The sequence below is a fragment of the Harpia harpyja genome, chromosome 2, assembly GCF_026419915.1.
Source record: "Harpia harpyja isolate bHarHar1 chromosome 2, bHarHar1 primary haplotype, whole genome shotgun sequence".
In the NCBI taxonomy this organism is placed as follows: Eukaryota; Metazoa; Chordata; class Aves; order Accipitriformes; family Accipitridae; genus Harpia; species Harpia harpyja.
This window is the reverse complement of record NC_068941.1, coordinates 8396712-8418132: the sequence shown is the minus strand read 5'-3', so window position 1 is coordinate 8418132 and position 21421 is coordinate 8396712. Positions and strand designations below refer to the sequence as shown.

At 37.6% G+C, this 21421-nt stretch overlaps 1 protein-coding gene across 1 annotated transcript in view; it reads left to right on the top strand.

The window, feature by feature from the left end:
- ANKRD50 (ankyrin repeat domain containing 50) overlaps positions 1-21421 on the top strand; it is a 44679-nt gene that overhangs the window by 6338 nt on the left and 16920 nt on the right. The window contains exon 3 of the mRNA XM_052814893.1: positions 19543-19772. Within this exon, the coding sequence (XP_052670853.1) occupies positions 19543-19772 (230 nt within the window). The remainder of the gene's footprint in view (positions 1-19542; positions 19773-21421) is intronic.

The following is a 21421-nucleotide window of genomic DNA, read 5'->3' as shown; positions in this document are numbered from 1 at the left end:
TCCAAGAAAATGGTGAATTTCCACATCTCCCAGCAGGTTGGTGAAGATATTGCTGCTTTGCTGTCACTCACAGGTGAAGTTTCTTGCTGTCTTCTGCATGTCTTTTCAAGAAACTTCAAATCTTGTGAGACTTTTCACATACTTACTTCTCACATATTGAATTTGGGTCAACGATGTTCAAGTGTTTTTTCACTTGTGAAGTGTCCTAAAACTTCATTACTAAAGTATTTCTAATACAATTACTTTAATGTAAGATGGTCTGGTCAAAGAGATTTGTACTGGGGGAAGAATGAAGCTGTGAATTCAGATTTCCACTTATTTGCATTGCTGAAATTGCATTCCCATGCAAGTAGCTGTCCCTCATCGGTAGGGGCCCAAGAAAAGAACAATTTAAAAGAAAGAAAGAAAAAAAAAAAAAAAGCTGCTGAACAACTCTGTCATTGTATGAGAATTTCACAGAAGTTTTCTCAGGCTGATGTTACATCTTCTTCACCAAAAATTAATGTAGTGGAAACTATGCCCCGGAACTTAAAAGTATCCTTTTTTCAGAAAGGACACCAGATTTATTTCTTTTTCTATGCACGCTAGTGCTAAATTCAGTGTCATGGTTCCTTTTGCAGGTTCCCAGACAATCACAGCTTTTCTTCTATTTCGAACTCCTGATCTCTGCTACTCATATTTGAAAAGGGAAACCTCAGAGAGTTAACTAAGCTGGACAGGTGACAAGAGGCATCCACACCAAAACTTTAAAATAAGAGCAATAAAGAATTGTTGGATGTTGCAGTTTCTCCATACCCTAGTGCTCTGTGAAGCTGCCCTAAGTATCGGTGGTACGGTTCCTGTGTGTCTGTGTGCACAACAGAATTGCATTGTAATGGAACATGACCAATAATGCTAAGTGACACAAAAAGTAAAGCAGTTTTCTAGAATATGCAAATATCTGTAGACATGACTGTAAAAAATGTGAGGGGTCATGTAAGGTTTTATGCTGACTACAAGTTTGAAGCAGGGGTTTATGTTGATTAAAATTGAAAGCCTTCTTGTATGAGTCATTCCCTTGGACAGCATTAAAGTACAACAAATCTTGTGCCAATAGCTGTTATCTAGGTGAAGTTACTTTTACCTCTTTGGAGGAGAACTCCAAAGGATCAAGCCTCTGGTGTTTTGTTTGGCAGATAGAAATGTCATAAACAGCAGAATTCAGACTAAAAAAACTGGGATTGTCAACCAATGCTAACAAGCATTTCCTCCCCCCTGGCCCTTCACCTGTATTGGCTTTCCATGCTACTAATTTATTTTTTTTTTTTCTTCCCTCTTTCCCTCAAGAGTGGTGTATCATCAGAAAGTTGCAAATTGCAGGTGATTGAGAGTGCTTCTACCCTTATCTAAATGATAAGGGGAAACATGTTTTATTTCAAGTTCTAGATTATTTGTCTGACAATGTAGAAGAAAGCAGGTTGTTCAGCAAATCTTCTGTGACTGTTGCCCAGGGACTTTAAATCTGCAGTACTGAAATGCCATTTTTCTTGCCATTTATTTAGCATAGATGAAGGAACAGGTTTAGAAATTGAGTTGTATGCGATAACAGATGAAGTGTGAAGAAGCTGTTCTTTTTAGAGGTCCTTGTATGATCTTTGAAGCCAGTAATATGATTAAAATTATCATGGATTGTGTAGGCTTTCTCGAACAATTCATTGGTGAGCTTTTCACTGTTTTGGAGTAGCTTATTCTTAATTAAAAAAAAGTAGGTGGGTTTTGGGGTAAATCTGAGAAGTTGAAGACCAGCTCCTCTTTAGTTCTTTCCTTTTCTTTCTCCACACCCCCCCCCCCTTAACTGTTTACTTTTGCATTGTCTTTAGCTAACAGAAAGTTTCAGATCCACTTTAATGGCTGAGATCAGAGATTAGAGTAGCCTGACTTTCATGGGGTTAGTCTTTGATACTTTACCTTACAAACTTTGAGCTTTCCCTGCTAGTGAATTAATGACAGTACATGCTTCTGCTGCTGTTGGCAGCACCCAAAGTTCTGTGACTGCTGTGAAAATAAGCAGTATTAATTTTGCTCAGGAGGGGGTGAGGTGGTAGCACGTGATATTTGAGCTACTTTTCTCTTGCTTTTATATTTATTTTTTTTAAATGACATGCATTTAGTAAAAGTCTGGTTTTACCATGAGCTTAGGAGGTATTGAAATAGAAGATACATAGAGAGGCAGCACATTGGAGACAGTTATAGATGCCTGAGCTTGGGCTACTGGAAACTGAAAAGCTGCTGGGATTTCTATCAGTTTATTCTGTAAGACATTAGTAATTCAGTATTAATCTTTTCATAAAAAAGAAATGCCTTGACTTTTCTCAGCCAAGTCTCAAAGACTGTCTGGAAGTGATCTACATCTTTCTCTGTTCTTCTCCTTTCTTCTGGAAAGGGCTGCTACACAGCCTTTCCCTCTGCTTCTGCAGCTTCAGTACAATCTTGGTAGCTGTAGTTTTGCAACGGTTACAAGGAGGGTGTGAACACAGATCTTGTCAGACTCTCTAATTTCGTAGAGCTATAAATGGTAGAAACAAAGCCAAGGACTAACTGTATCCTGTTTCATGTGAAGAAAGATCTGAATGTGTAATGAATTAATTTACAAGACCCTTTAAAGAAGAAAGTTGTTAAACTTCCAGTGTGTTTATTCATTTACCACATGTAAGCTCAAATGTGCAAGTGACTGATTTTGACCTCCAGAGAGAAGGTTGGAAGGGGACCTCAGAAAATCAAGTCCACCAACCATCTCCTTCCCCAGGCAGAAGAAACCAAGTCTGTTTCTGAGAGATGCTTGCTTCATCTGCTCTTATGCTTCACAATTCTTATCAGAAAAAAATTTCCATATGTCTAACCTGAGGGGTTTTTTTCTTGCTATAATCTAAGCTTGTTACTACTTCTGGTGTTCTCCAGAGACATGGAGAATAGATTCTTTCTTTCCTTTTTGGGACAGCCTTTTACATATTTGCATACTGCTTTATTCTCTTTCATCTCATCTTTAAATTAAATAATTCCAACTTGTTAGTCTTTCCTCAGAGATCACACCTAAGAATGTGACATTAAAAAAATCCCTTAGCTAAATAAAGGTTTCTGTATCTAAAGGGAGTTTTTCTGAGCAACATCTTAGATGTGTAAATACGCAACATTCTACTTCTGTCCTTTCCCACAATTTTGTCCATTCCTACATCTTTCACTTATGCTTGACTAGAATCCTGAAGGGAGTTGGATCCTAGCCCAGAGGAGCTTGATCTGGTACAAGATTGAATTCTGCTTATAGTAGGAGCCATAACTATTTTCAGTTAAAAGCAAGCTGATTTCAGTTAAAAGCAAGTTGTTTTGTGGGAGGTACCCTTTTGTAGACTTCTGTGGTGCATCAATGGGTGGTTGAACATCTCGGCACCTACAGCATGCCAAAGGACAAGTGCAAGCGGTGCTCTAGCAAGCGAGGTTGTCGGTGGTCTCTCCCATGTAGTCTTCTGCCTGTTTCTAGTCTCAGTCTGCGATTCCAGAGAAGTTCAGTGTTGGAATGACAAGCTGTCAATTCTGTGTGATTTAAGGCTAGATTCATGAAAGGATTTAAGTGTCTCTGCTTTTTGAAAAACTTAAGACTGTCAAACATAGTCATGCCAAAACATAAGGAGCACATGCCTCCCTTTATCACTGACAGTACTATGTACTCAATCATAATGGCATAATTACAATTTGATTTTAGTATCTCATTTCTGGTGAAGAATATCTGTGTCAAAAATATGTACCTTCAACATCAAGTGGCTGAGGTACTTTTTAATTTTAAAAAGTTGACTCCTATGGATTTCATCAGAAAGACTGGACAGTTTTACAGTCTTTAGCTCCCTGGTAGATGGATCTTCATACTGTGGAGGCCTACACTTAGTGATTGTGTAGCGAGAGACATAAAATATTAAAAATAGCAGACAGATTTCATGGCACAAAGCCTTTTACAACTCTTTATAGGAGGCAGCTACATGTAAGCTGATATCTGCAAGATCAAAAGATCTTTTGAGATCTAATGAAGAAAAATGGTGAACAAGACAGTCTGTATGAAAGAAGTAAGGAACAGTACAAAAAAAATGTATTACACTGAACCTTAATACCGTCTCCTGGGTGGTGGTGTACTGTGAAGATGTGAATAACTACAGTGTATTAATGCTAAATGTGTGGTAAAATGCTACTTGTCTTCAATGTAGCTTACTAGTTAGAACAGTTCAAGTAATTATGAGTACAGTTTCTGTGCTGACTTTTGTGTGGTATGAGTCTGTTAATTTATAAGTATTTACATATTTCTCCTGTATATTATAGGGACTTCTTGTAAACACAACATTTGTCTATTTTAATTGTTCAGTAACATGATTTATTTTATAGTAAAAAATTATAGAGGCAGGTCACCAGCTGAAAATCATACCTATTCATGGGTGAGATGAGAAACTATTTTTGTAAGAGCATGCACAAGAGGTTAAACAGAATCTGCCAACTCAGCTTGTATTTCCAGCTCAGTGAAAGTGAAGTTGCAGAAGGTAAATTGGTTTTTCATAAACTAACTCTTGTGAGAGCATCTTCGCTCTGATGGAGCTTCTGATTCTTAGTACGTACATGTAATGTGTAACTGCTGCTTTAGACTTCTAACTGACCCTAGGTTTCATAGAAAACACTGTGTTCCAGCACTCTCTAGACTATTAGAAAGTTGAGCATTGCCTGAAGCTTAAGTACTTTGTGGCATGTTTCTCTTTAGGCTTTTCCCTTAAATCTCTGGAGTTAACGGGTCACATAGCAACAGTTAGTGTTGCTGCAAGAGCAAGTTGTATGTTCTTCTTTCATTGTATGGAAGCACTGCATACAGACTGAACATAATACCATTTAAGGTTTTAACCTTTTCAGTTTAAATTACCATAAGAAAGTTTCCCCAAGGCATTTTAATAATGACAACTTACATAGACCTTTTTGTCTTCTACTTGTATAGGCATTAACATTTTGCCTTTAATCTGTGTGGCTCAGTCTTAAACCTTACAGGTTTTCCTATAAGCTGTTTAGTTAGATGGACCTTCATAGCAATTCTCACTTGTTAATTATTTCCCTTCCCTCCAGTTTTCTATGCACATGTTCATAGCTTGTGCAAGGGTTTAAGTTTCTTTTCTTTTCTTCCTTTTTAATGAAAAAATGAAAAGGATTTGGCGGATTGTGAAGTAGAAAGGACTTAGTGTGTCTAATATACTGGGAAAAGATAGTATTGAAATATCGCCTCCTGAAAGTGTTAGTGACGCAATGTATTGAAGAGGTTACAGTTTCTTCTGCGTGATGATGTGTACAATACACTGGGAATGGTGAGAAATCTAACTTTGTCTAGGAGCAGGAGTGTTTTGAATAGTTAATGCAGAAACACGTCACGATTGAAGAACTACTGCTCGAAGAGAAATAATTAGGAAAAAAGGCAAGTGTGATGAAAAAAACTTAAAAATAATTATGTTGAAATAAGGGTTGAATTTTATATAGGTGTTCAAAGGTATTGCAGAGGAGGTGCTGCAAAGACTGTAGGTGGGTAGGTTCCTGGTACACTTGATGACATCAAAATGTGATGGGATAGCATGAAAGAAGAACTGAAAACGAGATCAAGAAAAGAAGGCAAATGGAGAAATTTACATAACTGATGAAGTGAAAGGAGCAAAACAATTGCAATGGAAGTCCTCGCTATGTTGCGTGTTTGCAGATAGCTTCACATAAAGCAAGGACCAAAAAGCCTCTGCTGTTGATAGAAGGCGATCAAACTTCTTGGCTTGGTTTTGGATGCTGTTGTTTAAATTGACAGGAGTGGGAGGAAGAATGGGAATAAAGGATCATATGTGAGTGGACTTTCGGTCTGTGGCCCATCAATGATGTCATCTTCTTCATCTTTTTTCCTTTGTCACGTACTAGTAAGAGTTGGTATACTGGTGCGTGCGTGAAGAAGGGGAGATGAGTATCTGGCTGCACAGACGCAAGCTTGTGTGCTAAAGATCCGTGATATCCTAGTAGACGAAAGAGATTAAAAGGAAGGGGGGATGGCAGCATCTTATTTAAGGTTATTTGAAGAATCGTGGAGTTGTCCTGGAAGAGGCCAAAAACTGTTCAGAAGCTCAAGGTTGGTTAAGGAAAATACCAGCAGTATAGAGATGACGATAATGGGCAGATATGAATGAACCTCATGAGGAAAAACTGTTAAGAATGGGATTACAGCATGATTTCCATCTTAAAGCACTTAATTAACCAATCCTGGTTTAACTACATTAGCTCTCCTGCAGTGATGGTGAGCATGATACAATCATGAAGCTGTCTGTCCTTTTTCTATGCTTCCATGAGGTAGAGTTCAACAGGACATTGGTAAAAAGCTCTATTTGTAGGTAAAGTGCAGCTCATCCGCGATAAGAGAAATTGTGTCCTGTATGATTTTAGATTACCCTAATTAGCAGAATATCAACTCTGCCTTCTCTAACAGATGGAAACTTAAGTAGTCAACAACACAAAGAGTTTTAAGTAAGAAGAACGTTACGCAGTCTTCTGTTAGGTTGCCTCGCTGTTGCACTGGTGTACGTGATGGCAGTGGTACCAACACACATTAGTTTGACCACTCTAGAAACTTTGATAAACTTTCCAAACTTTTACTGCATTCCATTGACAATTGTACGCATCAGTTTGCTTTCAGTTGCCTTATTTTGTATTGGAGAGTGTTGCGACTTCCTTTGCTTCAGCTTTGTTCCGCTTACTTTCTCTTAAAAAGTGAAGAAAAAACGATATTTTTTTTTTTTCCCCAGATGATTTGTAGCAGGTACTGCACATTCACATTAAGTTCAATTTTTATGACTTCAGGTATACTTTTTTCCTTAGTATCCCCATCTATTTTAAATGATGATAAAAGTTGCCATCCATAGTAAACATGTTGTGTATAAATTGTTGCGGGGCGGGGGGGGGGAGGAGGAGGATATAGTTTCTGTCACTTGTTCTATTGTAGTTAAGGCTAAAAATAGATCTTACTAAATATAAAGATATAGAATCAGTTCCAAAGCTAAATGCATCACTGCTGTAAGAGAATAGAATCAGGTTTGCATGGTGCTAACCTAACAATGTTTTTTAAAGTAAATTACAGAGAAGGTACAGAAAGGATCAATACGAGATTTACAGTCATATTAAGAGAAACTATATCTGCTTGGGGCTGGGGGGAGGAAAAAAAACCCTAAACCAAACCACAAGGTAACTAATATGGACCCAGAGTGATGCACGAGGAACATATGCTGTGGATTCTACTTGGGGGAGTATGGGAGAGTAATTTTGAATGGGACACATGAAAGTTGCTCCATCTGTTGCCTCTTCAACTAAGACAGTGCAATTAAAGGTTGAGATAGTCCCTTTCACTTGAGAAAATAAGATGGAAAAAGATATATGGTAATGCAAACATAGGAGGAAAGCTGTCTTAAGTGCTTGACTAGTAAGGTAAAATCTTAACAGCTTTTCATCTGGTATTTGTGCAGAGGATTTTCTGAAAATGGGGTTGAACAGTATAATCCTGCAATCAGTTCAACAGTTGATGTGTGCGGTGCTTTATGATGATGTGCAAAAAATGAGAAAGGCAGGTATAGAGCAACTTGATTAGGGAATGATCAAGATTTCAAAATGTATATTGTTCTTTATCCTGGTTGCTCCAGGCAGGCAATTCAAGAACTCCCTGTTCTGAAGAAACAGCTCACTGCTGAAATACCCACTGCAGCACCTCTTCTTTGTGCTTCCCAATCAGTAATGTTTTTTTTTTTTTTTCTTCTGGAATCGAATGCATAGGAAAAATCTAATTAATTTGGGGATTGTCAGACTGAACTGCAGTAATAACGGTGACTGTGTTGTATCATGTGCATTATGTTATTGTCTTTTGTTACACGGTCATGGAATAATAGAACGTAGGGCTGGCTGAACAGTAAACTAGAATGTAGCCTGACAAAACCCACACAATTGAATGTATTTCGTGCAGTTTTCTACCTGTCTCATCTGGGGGTTTTTTTGTTTCTTTTCTGTGGCTAGCATTTCTCTCATGTCAACAAATACAATCATATACGTGGAAGGCAATATCTGTTTCTTCAGTTGTGTTCATGCTCTGCATAAATTGAGACAGAAGGAGGAAATGGATTTTGTCTATCTCCAAAACGTAGAATAATACCAGCAAATTCAAATGCCTGTAAAGCTATAAGAATTTTGATTCAGTTGTATACTAATGTGTTCAAATAACACTGCTCATAGAAGAAGATACATTTTTGTTTAACAAAAAATTATTAATTCTTATATGGCCAAGGAACCAGGTAGTTAATAAGGAAAGCTGAAAAGACTATACATTTCACTTTGGTTTCATAAATGATTTAAAACTAACTTTGTAATTTTAATATCTTCTGTTGCATATATAAACTTGTTAGTTTTCTTATTGTGGTACCCCACTCCTACATGTTGCATTTCAACCACAGACTTCTGAATATTTACAAAGTAAGTTATTATCCTAACTTTACAGGTACAGAAAATAAGGTGCAGTATAGGTAATTCTCTCATTTCAACTAATAATAGTTTTCAGTGAGTCTGATTTGATGCTTTCATCTCACGCATTTGATGTAAACTCTATGTTCTTTGATGCCCCCCACCTTTATTTTTCTTTTTCTTTTTTTTTTTTTTTTTTTTAAGAAAGAGATTGAATTGTGGAAACAAACAATGAGAATTTAATTGATGCTTAATACAAAGAAAAGCAGTGATTTTTGACCCTAATAGAAGAGAGCTTTTAAACAACAGCTGGTGGATAACAAATCCCAGGAGTAAATATAAATAACAGCAACTTAGACAACAGCTCAAAAACTGGGGCTGGAGGAGCAGAGGAAATAGGTTTATTCATTTAGGGTCATGGGATGGACAAAGAGGAAGATAAGTGGCTTAGTAATCAAATGCCTTAGGTGTCTTTATACTAATGGAAAAAAGGTATGGCGTGAACAAGCAGAACTGGAAATATTAGTACATAGTCAAGACTGATTTAAATGCTCTGAGATCTGTCAGGAGAACTTGTATAACTGGTATGTTTAAAAAGAAGTAGCTTGTTCAGGGGTTGTTTTGTATGTCGTATGCTTGTTTGTAGTTGTAGAATAAACTAAAGAAGTTAAAGCCACTGAAAAATCAGTGAATAAGAGATAGACACTACATGTGGTGATAGTTTTACATGCGTGATGTCTACTCAAAGGTTTAGTTGGTAAAAGTGTTATCTTCTATGGACTGTAAATAAAACTGCCTACCAACCTGTTAGACCATCTTGTGTATCTAAAAGTTTACCTGCTTTGGCAAGGTATAGTAGTTGTCAGTAACTTAGAGAGATTCACACCATTCTAAACCATGTCTTTCCTAAAATTCAAATGTTTTACCCTACCAAACCAGCAAGATTAAGTAAGCTAAGCTTCTTTAAGATATCAAATGGAATTATCCAAGGCAAAGAATTTGGACGATAATGTCTACATAGTTGAAAAATTTGAATAACAAAACAAGTAGGAGATGAACATCAGCTGGGAAAGCATGATATAAGCAGGAGTCTGTCAGTGACCATATTTCTAATGTCAAAGAGGAGAAAATAGCTAGTGGGAGGACATAAATTTGCTTCAATCAGATTGGAAAGAACTAGCTGAGCAAATGAAAGGCAACTTTTGGAGATAGTGCCTATGAAATGATCTTAAACGCATGATGTTTAGAAGAGGAGGGGAAAGAAGGACAAACTAAGAGCAGTGGACTTGGAGATGCTGGTGACCTCAGATAATTTGTGGGTGAGATCTCACGAAGAGAAGTATAATGAAAGAAAGGAATTAGCTGGAAAGAACACAGAAGTCTCAAAGCAGTATATTAGATGTCCAATTTAGTGAAACTGAGCTCCTCATCATTCATGTGTTAAACATTAGAAGGAACACTGCAGAAAGGAGATTTGACTACTGAATATGAAAGTAAAAGAGTAATGTGAAAATGAGGGCAAAACTGAAAGTTCAAGGTGCATTGTTCATGTTTCCTGCAAGGTGCGTTTTGTTTGGTAATAAGAAATAATTCCATACATACGTTAGCAGAAGGAAGACAATATCCACCCAGTATTGGTCTGCTGTTCACTGGGGAGGAAAAACTGATAGCACTGGGAAAGCCAAAATGCTCAATAATTGTGTATATTGCCCTTTCTTAAAAACAGTGCTTTTGCAGTCAGCTAACATAATTAAAACCAGCAACAAAGAAGTAAGAATACAGAAAAAATAGCCTGGACCAAAAGAAAAAAAAAACCCAAAACAACAACAAAAAAACAACCAGAAAACAGCATAGGGTAGGTGAGACATTTTCAAACTGTTCAGCCTATGAACTGTTACTGATTATCTTCAAAGGACAGGTTATCTTTATCAGGATGGCTGAAAATTCAGACTTGAAAGAAAAAGATGTATATTTAGTGCCTTGCTTTAAAAAGGGACAAAAAGGCATTGGGGAATTAGAAGCGTGTCAATTGAAATAAAAAATGCCAGAACAAATAATCAGACAAACTATTTGCAAGCAGCTGGAAGATAACAAAGAGTTGAAAAACAGCTAACACAGTATGACATAGTTTGGTTTTGACAGATCTAATCTAACCTCTTTTTGTAAGAGACAGAGTAATAGTACTTGTGGATAAGGGATATGTCATTTTGACTCCAGGAAGGCTTTGATGCTTACATGAGACTCGTGCAAACAGGCTATGTGCAAGTTAGTACTATATTTGGCTACGTGCAAAAAGAGTTGAGTAACTGTACTTAGAGAATAATTATCAGCAGTTCATTTTCAAACTGACACAGCACATCATGCTGGATTTCATAGAGGTGTGTCCTGCGTCTGTCTCTTTTCAGTGGGTTCCTTAATGGTCTGGCTGACTGAGTAGAGGGAAATGGTTACAAATTTTGGATACTACTGGCTTCCTTGTAATGACCCTTGTGTTATCCATGGGACACAAGTAATAGGGCAAGAAGTACAAGGTTTAAATTGCTGGAAAACAGGTTAAGGTTAGACAAAGGGGAAAACTTCCCAATTACAAGAATATTGAAGCACTGGAATAGATTGCCTGGGGAGACAGAGTATTGATCAGTGGAAGTCTTTAGGAATGCCTAGACTAGTATTTCTCAGGGATGACAGATGTAGAGCTGATGCAGCTGTAGGCGGGGAAGTGGACTAGATGACCTCTCAATCACTAAAAAACAAAACTGTGAGAGTTTGTGTGGAATAAACTACTATTTTATATTACGTGTTCAGGAAAATGTTTGCATTGTTTCCTGTACTCTCCTCCTCTTTGCCTTTGGTAGGGACTCAGATTTTTGTAAGTCAGACTCTGAGTAGTTTAGAACATATTGTATATGATAGCACATATGGCAAATATATTCCATTTAAAAATATAGAGGGTGTCAACCTGCTCGTGGTAGCAGGTGTGAATGGTTTTCAGCTACAGTTGTCTGTCCTTTTTAATAGCTGAGTTGTTTGCAAACTGTTCTAGGCAGTCCAACTATTACACCAAATATTTGCTTTTAAGGTTTCTATTTTCTGAGATTTCAAGTAAATCTACCAGTAGATCCACTGGCAATGCTTTAGAGACAAAAATCACCCATATATTTGTATGAGACAGTAGGAGGTCTCTAATCAATACACAGGGGTCCAGCATGCGCTGTTTATGTGTGACCGATGGCGCTGGTTCTAAGATAAAACTCTGTTTTTGTCTGGGCTGATGCCCTAGAGCTAGCTTTTGTGCTCTCCTTGTTGGGACTGCAAGTCTGCTTTACAATTAGAGATAAAATTCAGGTTGCTACAAGACATTGCAAAATCAGGTACTGAATTGCACAAGACTTGCCTGCTGTTTCTAATTCACTGCTGCTGAAAAGACCAGACCCTGGATTTGCATCCATGTACTATACCCAGAGCTTTCATAATAGGTGATTCTCAGGGTTTTTTTTTTCTTTTCTGCTTTCTGCCTCTTCCTTCATAAGACTAACCATAGTTGTGTAGAACTGCTAGAGCCAGTTTGTCTTTCTGTGCAGCCTGTAAATAAATAATTTACTAGAAACAATAATCTATATTATACTGTAGTCCATGAGTGTGTATAATTCCAGTATTGCACTTTGTCAGAAAGTCATAATCAGTTGCAGTACACTTTATCATGCTGAAAAATTACAGAACAGATACCTCAATAACCTGATGAAATCCATCGGTATGTACACTGGTGTGCGCACACCAAACTAGGTCAGTTCACTTTCGCTATACTTAGCCATATGTTTTATTTTGCAACTTTTTAAGTGTAGAAGTGTTCTATGCTTCACAGCCCTTGTATTTCCATTGTTAATGGTCCTGTGTGTACATTTTTCAGGATGTTATTACCAGTATGAGCAGCTGGGCAATTAGTAAGAAGGAAAGGCCTGTATTACGCATGTAGATAGTGCCGAGAATTGGGGTGATTATACGGAAAGCAGCTATTGGACTTGACCATTAGAATTTCCCTTTTAATCATTAGCCAGAATGCATTACGAGGCAGGTAAATAAACTGTTTACTGTCAGTCATCTGTAAGGCATAAATGTCTTGTCATAGGACAAAGTAAAACTCACTAACCTAACAACAGTACTGCAAGTAAGTTGTAAAGATGCTCTGGTTTTTGTTGTGTGAATACAGCTGCTGAAAGTCTTCTCAGAAAGAGGGTAATATTTCATCAGCTGAGCAGCAGGAATTGTCAATTTTATTAGAAGTGAAGTTTACCTTTTCTTCTTTTATTGTGACCTATGCCCCATATGCAGTTTGGAAAACAGAAAAATTCAGCTACTGGCATACGTCTGTCTTCGCTGCAGCTTCTGACAGTCTTTAACAGCTTTGTCTTCACTGGCTTCATTCTTCTAAATGCAAATTGGAAACTTGGGGGGGCACATCCTTAACGGATTATATTCTGCTAACCAGCCCCTGGATTATTATAATATACAAATAAACATGTGTCTGTAAGCTCATGAGGCAGTGGAGAGCAAGGTGGGGTATTTGCTGTCACTTGTGAGAATTTTTTAAGTACACATGATTAAAAAATGTGGAGTTTTGCATTTTGTTTTCTATTCTTATACATTTTAAATCATTTACGTTTTTTCCATTAGCAGTAGAAGTAGTGAAAACCCCATTGTAAATAGATTAGTGCCCTTAAGGTACCTTGCAATGGCCTGGGCTCCCCTCCGTAATGTCCGTATACAGTAATTCCTTCCCTTTTTGCTGTCATGCAGCACCTCCAGCTCTTAGCTGCCCTGGAGAGCCTTCTCCTTCCCTGCGTGTCCCCAGCAGTGGGCTGGAGAAGATGTAGCTTCTGCTACACCTGACTCAGAGCTGGCAGAGGCAGCATCAGGTTTCCACTTACTGGTTAGGATTCTCTGGTTAGGTCTCTGTGTGTGATTTTTAGGCAAAAATCCCACTACTTCATATGTTGCTGGCAAAAATTACTACAACATTATGTAAATATAGTTGGCTTATTTACAGTTTCACTATGTACTTCATTTTCTGTATTTTCTGATACAAACATAAATGGAAAATGAGTGTCTTAAAAATTACGTGGTAAACTGCTGTGATATATCATGTTGTAGACCACCCATAAGAAGGAAGATGCTTGCTTGGTTTTCTGAAGATTGAGACTAGTGTTTGAAGAATTGTCTATTTTGTTATACACTAGGTATCGTTAAACTCTTTATGTATAAATATATATATACACAAAGATATCCATCCAATATATATAGGCATATTCCTCCATTACTTTAGTCTTCAATAATTCTTTAGATCAAATGTGCAAATGAGCAATTTCCTTGTAAACTCTACGAGGCATTCAGATCTCATCCAGAGGATGGCACTGCATTGTCCCTCACATGTAAGGTGAATGTTTTATAAAGTTCTATGGCAAATATTTGCCAATAGAATAATAAATTCAGGTAAAACTTGATGTAACCTTCATTGCTTGTGTCAGTTGGTCAGTTCCACCATGTTGCTAGTAATTGCCAAACCTATTCATCCAAGGTATTACAAATACATTTTTTTTCAGCATATGTTTACAATCCTCAAGGAATTACTTCAATTCCAAGGAATTACAATCCTCACAGAGTTTGTGGCTATTTTCTGTTATTCCGTGTGATCACCTACTACAGTTTCTTGTGACTCAGAATAGTGGCATTGATATTAACTTAACTGTAAATACCACATATGAACTTTCTCACTGGCAATGAATATTGCTTTCCTTTTTGAAATGCAGGTAGTCTTTAGGAAAGAAGACGTTCTGCAGGGATCTCAGCAGGGAGGTGCTGGTGAACTCAAGCAGGAGAATGCCAACTTCCTAACATTTCAGAACTCCCAAAGACAGAGAGGGGCAGATGAGCTGAAGTAGAGCATAAGGGCAACCTTACCTGACAGCAGTAAACATCACTCAGAACACTTAGCACCGGTTTTAAAAATCCATTTGGGATGTTTGCCTTACTTTTCTTGTGCTCATGTCCTGTAGTGGTGTTTTTTAACTTGGGGCACTGCTGTTCTTTCCAACCTGACAAAATGCAACAGTAAAAAATACGACCCGAACAGCGGATCCAGCCATATTCCGAGTGATAACATTGCACGTGGTCCAAACCAGAACAAGCACAGAGCACAGTGCCGTTCTCTTGGTACGTAAGAAAAACTCAAGCAGACAGAGTGGGAGAAGAGAACAACATATGCAAAGTCTGAGCATAAGCTAGCTGCTAGTTGAAAAGTAGTTGCTGCTTGCGTGCAATACGGGTCCTTTCCTGCCAGCCAGCCTGATGTAATTTGTGTGTGGGCAGAAGTGTATCCCTGACCTGTTTGATAGCATTGGCCTGGTGTAGAAAAGAGTGTGTTCCGCTGGGCGAAATCGGTTTCGCATTCCACCTTTGCAAGAGCTATGGGTGCATGCCCACTTTCAGAATTAATCCTGAAGCTGGCTCCCTAGCTGTAGCTTACAGAGATTATTTCCTCTGAATAAAAATGTTTGGAGGCATCAAGTACTTTAAAATGAGGAGGAAGAGTTAACCCCTCAATAATTAAGGAAGGAAGTGGAGGGGGGAAAGGCTAATTTAATATGCAGGGATTGGGAATATGACAAATAGCTGGTGAATTTGCACAAGGAATCTGGTGTAGAAGCATTTACAAAAAAGCAGGAGGAGAGAGCAAAGAAGGCTATGTGTTGGATAATTATGTTGTCTGCTTTTTTACAAACTTTCTTTGAAAAGAGCAGAGTTTGTAAATTCCCAGCGTAGACCACTGGGATGATTCTTCTTGGCATCAGCGACTGTAACTGAAAAACAGGTGTTAAATTATAACCTATTGGTGAAAAGGTGGCTCAAAAGGCAGTTTGTTGAAGAATTGTCATACTGATGTTGAAAAAAAAACTTAAGAGCTGTAGCAGTAGTTAAGCAGATTTCCAAATCAGTCATTTTTATCATGACATTTGAAGTATTTCAGGTTTTGCTAAAAGTAGCAGCACTTGGACTTTAACAAATGGGGGGCGGGTGGGCATGTTGGGGTTGTTTTTTTTCTTTTTTTCATTGCTGCTTCTGGCTTAAGTTTTATACACTTGTTCTGTGTGTTTGTCAGTAGCAAATGCAAGCAGCTGGATAGAGAAAAGGGAACCCTTTTAGGGATAAGCTATGTTCACACTGTAACAGGCATCAAACGATTTAAGTGGGGACATAACTGAATTTCCTATTCACCAGAGACAATCCAATATGAGAAACACATTCATAAGAAACTAGGATTTATAACTTCTTTTGCTAGAACCAATCATTAATTGTTATTTGGCTTGTGTGTGTTTGCCTTTTTTTTGTTGTTTTTTTAGCAAGTATGTGCATTCCACTGTGACTCTCTTTTCAGCCTTTGTGGACAACACTGCTATCTTTCTACTTTGTTCTGTTGTGTTTTGGTATTTTTGTGGATCCAATCTAAAAATCTCGAGGATAATCATAAGCAGAACTTCAGCATAGTCTGTATATATTCCTTCCATATGTGGAAAATCATGTTTGCATGGGTTCAGTCAACTCAGTAGCAATTCTGAAGAATTCTGTGGGATGGCTCATTGTTCTGAGGACTCCTTATTTGCTAGAGAGCATGTGAAACACCTTTGCTCTACATAAGTAAGTCATTACATTACATTGCCATTAAAATGAATTCCATTGTTTAAAATACCTAATTGTGCTGTTTTCTCTAGAGATTTTGTATTTTTACTGACTAATTAATTTTGTTGTTTTAAATCATGATTTCTATTTCAGAAATTTTCTGTAATGATAACCACTTTTATATCTGCATTGAATATAAAAGTTATAAAGATAAAGCTGTTATCCTTTTAGAAGGTAAAGAAAATCAACTAATCTTTTGAGAGGCACTCTGCAAATTAAGCAATCTGTTACAACAATCTGTAGGTGAATCACCATTTATGGAAATACTTTATGACATTGTTAATTCCGTGTTGCTTTATCTAATTTTCCTATGCAAGCAAGAAATTGTAGGGGAGTGGAATTACTAAGTCACATTATGGAGGTAAACATGACGTGACTTCTGGCAAGTTAGCACAGCACTTACCATGTCTGAAAAGTTTCACTATTATGTTACTTGGCATCTACTCTGAACTAAAGAGATATAAAACATCTAGGAAGAACAGAAGCTTATCAAATGGTTTCTAAGCGCACTTTAAGAGAAAGCCTTATCAATGTCTTGTCAATGCCACACTTTAATAATATTGCTGTAAGCTGGGAGAAGTCATTGTGCCTCATTTCTTATATGCATGTATATATATGTATAGGTGCGTATATTTTTCCTAGTGGAATTTAAGTTATGTTAAGGTTCAGAAATACAAGCATCATGAAGTGGAAAAAAGCAGAGCTCAGGGAGACAAAGGTCTGTGGAATAGCTTTTTATGAAGCACCATCACTATGCTTAGGACTCTTCTGCCTGGAAAGAAATGGCTCAGAGAGACTGTGGTACAAGTCAGAAGATGATAAATGGCATGGAGAAGGTGAATATGACATAATTGCTCACTGTCCCTTGCAGTACAGATGCTGAAGGCTATCAGATGAAACAAGGACATTTTGGATTTTAAACTATGAAAGGAAGGGCTTTTTTCATGCAGTGTGTAACTAACCTGCAGAAGGCCTTCTGCAGGATGTGGTGGATGCCGGAGGCTTAAATCGGTTCACAGAAGACTTGGACAAATCTGTGGAAGCGTGGTCAGTTAAGGGATGTTAAATGCAAAGACTCAATCTCTGGTTCGGAAAGGCCCTGGAAGCCCTGTTTGCTGCAGTCCCTGAGAGTTCTGGAAAAATGTGGTTTAGTGCTTTCCCAGTGCTTACATGAATTCTTAGACATCTGCTTTCAACCCTGTTTGGAGGCAGGGTGAACCCTTTGATTTGACCTACTACAGCCAACTGCTACATGCTGCAGGAATTTAGCAGCACGATTTGTGACTCTTTCCCGGACTTGACGGTTAGCTTTTCTTGGTGGTATTCCCAACAGGTAAATACTGACACAAGAACATTGTCAGATGCTCGTAAGATATTTTGTAGGCATTTTGTTAGGGTCACACAGATTTTAAGTGAGATTTTAATTTAAGATACCATTACCATTTCTTCATATCTCATAGTAACATTCATACTCAAAAAGTAATTTCATATAGAGAACTGTGTGAAAAGAAAATTGGTTTTGATAGAGAAATGTTGCAGGGAAAAAGCCTTGACATAAATAGCTGAGGGGGCAAGGCAGCATTCTGGTGGGGGAAGGGGTGGAAAATGTGGTCATTTCCATCTGCCTCCTTTCATTGTGGGATTGGCATCACTTAGGAAAGTAATTTTAACCTTATGGCTACTTTAATTTCCTGTTCTGTAAATTGGTAGCTGCTTAACTTCCCAGCTTAGTGAACAGTGATTTTAGTTGTACCTCAGGCATCTTCTGAAAGAGCAACTGGCTGGCTGTGGAAGTACCAAAGAATTCTCAGTAGTCTTGTGCATCTGAAAAAAAAAGGGGGGGGGGCAGTGATAGGGATTTAAAATCTATCTAATACTGAATACTTTCAGAACACAAGTAATTTGTACTTCCTTTTTATACCTTTGGGGAAGTCTCTCCAAGTGTAATAGATGACCTAGTCTGCTCTGCTAGATTCTACTGTTACTGTCGGACATGAAAGGTGCACCACTCTCTTTCCATTTTGCATTTTTCTCAGTCAGAAAACCAGAAAATAACAAACCTTCCACTAACAGGGCTTACAGATAATTTCTGAAGTGGGCTGTGTTCTTCCGTTAACAGGCAAGATTTGCCTATATTCCAGTTTGAATGCTTGGTAGGTAATAATATGTTGACCAAAGTCTTCTGAAGATAAACTCGTTCAGTAAAACAAATGAGAAAAGATTATTATGGTCTTGAGTAAAACAAAAAATACTTCTGATGTGCATGCCTTCTGGACACGTGCAAATAATAAATCTACAAAAGAGAATAAACTGTTAGATATGTATTTTTCTCACCTTGTTTCATTTTCTGAATCTTTTTCATTATAAAGTCAAAGTTGCCTTGCCAAATGTATTTAAAGGATTTAGTCAGTGAAACTTACGGGCCTAAATCATTATGAAGTTTTCCAAAAAACAGCATATCGTGGAAATACTGGAGAGACATGACAGTTTTGTAGTAGCTATTTAAAGATACATGTAAGTGCAGAGTTAGATATATTTTTAAGGAGTACCCTTAAGGGTGGCAACAATACATGCAAATTTGAGATTTTTAGCTGCACAATCAGATGCATTGGTATAGATGATAGCATCCTGACGATACAGATAATCCTTTTCCAGTAATAGGAACTTGGCAACTTCAATATAAATAAAACTAATACATCAAAAGTCACTACCAAATGCCTCAGTCTGCTGCTAAATTAATTTGCATTTCATTTGTGAAGGTATGGCAGAAATTCTGTCCTTTGTAAAACTGTTATCCATTCAGACTTGAACTCTTTGAGCTTTGATATGTCATGTGGCTTTTATTTAGATTTTTGTTTCGTGACCAAGTAGTGTTCGCTATTAGTTTCTGATAAGCAATAGTAACAGCTTTGACAGAGTCAGCAGTAATGAAGTCCTTAAACTTTAGGCCAAGTAGCTTCCTTCTTAGTGAAGCAACATTCTTCCAAGTCTTCTAATCAGCCTTGAACAACATTACATTGTTTTGAAGTATTGTTATAAATTATGAATTCATTAAAAAGTAATATTGCCTAAGCAAGATTTACATCACTGACTGTTCAAACTGTCTCTGTTTCTGTTAGTTCAGTCTACCTCAGTATTTTCTGTGCTAACTACTTTAAAAAATTCCTTAGACTGTTTAAAAAACAACTTTGCGTTTGAAGTTGATCATAGCTTCAACTTGAATGACTATATGATAGTCAATGTATCGTTAAACACATTTAAAATCCTGATTTTGTTTCATGTTCCTTACAGGTGCATTCTGCTCCCTCTCTTGGGAATGAAGCCCCCTCAGCAGAGCCTCTTCCTGCTCGTAGATTCGGTTGACGAGGGCTGTAATGTTTCCGAGGGTGAACAGACTTCTACAAGTTTATCTGGAACAATAGCGGAGCTTTTAGCTGGCCACTTTGAATTCTTCCCTCCCTGGCTGCTGCTCCTGTGTTCTGCCCGCAAGCAGAGTAAAGCTGTTACAAAAATGTTTACAGGTGAGTACAGAGCACAGTACATGTTTGTTACCTGCGTCTGTAACTAGGACGTAGTATTTACAAGACCCTTGGTGATGGTTGAAAGCACCGATGCATGCTTAGTTCTAAAAAATGACAATCATAAAAATGGTAATTCTAAAAAACACACATTCCAGTTTACTGAGGACTATAGAAAGCTTAAGTCAGCCAGGTATTTTAGAGGTAAATTATGTCTTTGCAGTACATCTGCAAAGAATGTGGCTGCTTTGAGTTTTCCTCTTGCTTTGCTAGTTTTATAGAGCTTTGAAACCGTGTAGGTGATGTGTAGGTACGTAAGTACGTCAGCTGCGTACACCCGTTCCTTACGACCTCAAAAGATTTTTTTTTTCATCTCCCATTAAAATCTCTCCCCTTATTTTCAGAAAGCAGGGAATAATCTTTGAAGGTGGAACTTGAGAGGGGAACAATGTAGATGTGGATTCTTGGAGTATACTTTTGGCAAAGGTTGCACAGTAAAAAAATTCTTTACGGTTTCTTCATCCAGGTTTTACTATGTCATGAGAACATTTCTTCAGTACAGTGACATTGTTACTGGAAGTTCTCTGAAATTTAATAAAGGGCAATACCTAGACTGGATTCCAAGCCTATATATAAAGCCTGTGTGTATTAAGGACACAATTAGGACAAAAATGTGATTATAGAACATAGAGCCATAGGCTTGCTCGTTTCCACAGTAGCAAAAGGTCAATGGGATAATTGCATTTTGGAATGGAGTACTGTATTAATCAGTGGCAGACATGAAGATTGGTATTTGGGAGTATGTGAGAACTAAAGGAAACTTCAGGGTAGCTTCACAGGGCTCCTTTGGACGTTCATATGGGAATAGTTTTGTCAAAGCTTGGCTGATTAGATACATTGTCATTGCCAAAAAAACAGACAAAACTTTCTTCAGAGCTGTTTTATTTCCTTTCCATTGAATCATATAATGTTTTAGACTAGTCCTAAAAAATGGCTGTTGTCTTCTAAGTATGTTTCCAGATGGAATTCCTGACAGGAGAAATCAGCAGAACTAATGGATATGCCTTTAAAATAAATTTAATTTGAATGAGTTAATTTCTCATTTCCACAGAGAATGACTTGATGAATAGCATAAAGGAAGTTGGCTTGTGATATTATAAACCCATCTTCACTGTGTAAAAGGTACAGCAAAGAAGGAATGAATCCCAAAATAATTGGATACAAATTGGGAAGAAATTTTAGAGTCTATTTGGAGGAAGTGGTGTTGTATCCACTATGAAAGAAAATTGTGACATTACAGCCAATGTGACAGCTACCCACTTAATACACTGTAAGATGACTTTCCTGTTTACAACCAATATTCAAGTTTGTGCAAGGTGTAGTGAGGATGTGAGGAGCATGACTGAAGCTTCTGTTAACTTCAGATACATCGCAACTTTGTGTTGTAAAACTTGAGATAATGTTGATTTCTTTTCTGGTTCTAGCCTGAAAAGGATGGACTATCATTAACATGTCTACTGGGGCAAACTCTTCTCCTCCTTTGTGATATTTGAATGTTTACTTTTAGGCCAGCCAATTTATAAAGCTATTTTAATTGGTCAGCAAGCAGAATTCAAGATCAACAATAAGTATTTTTTGCACTCGTGACTGAA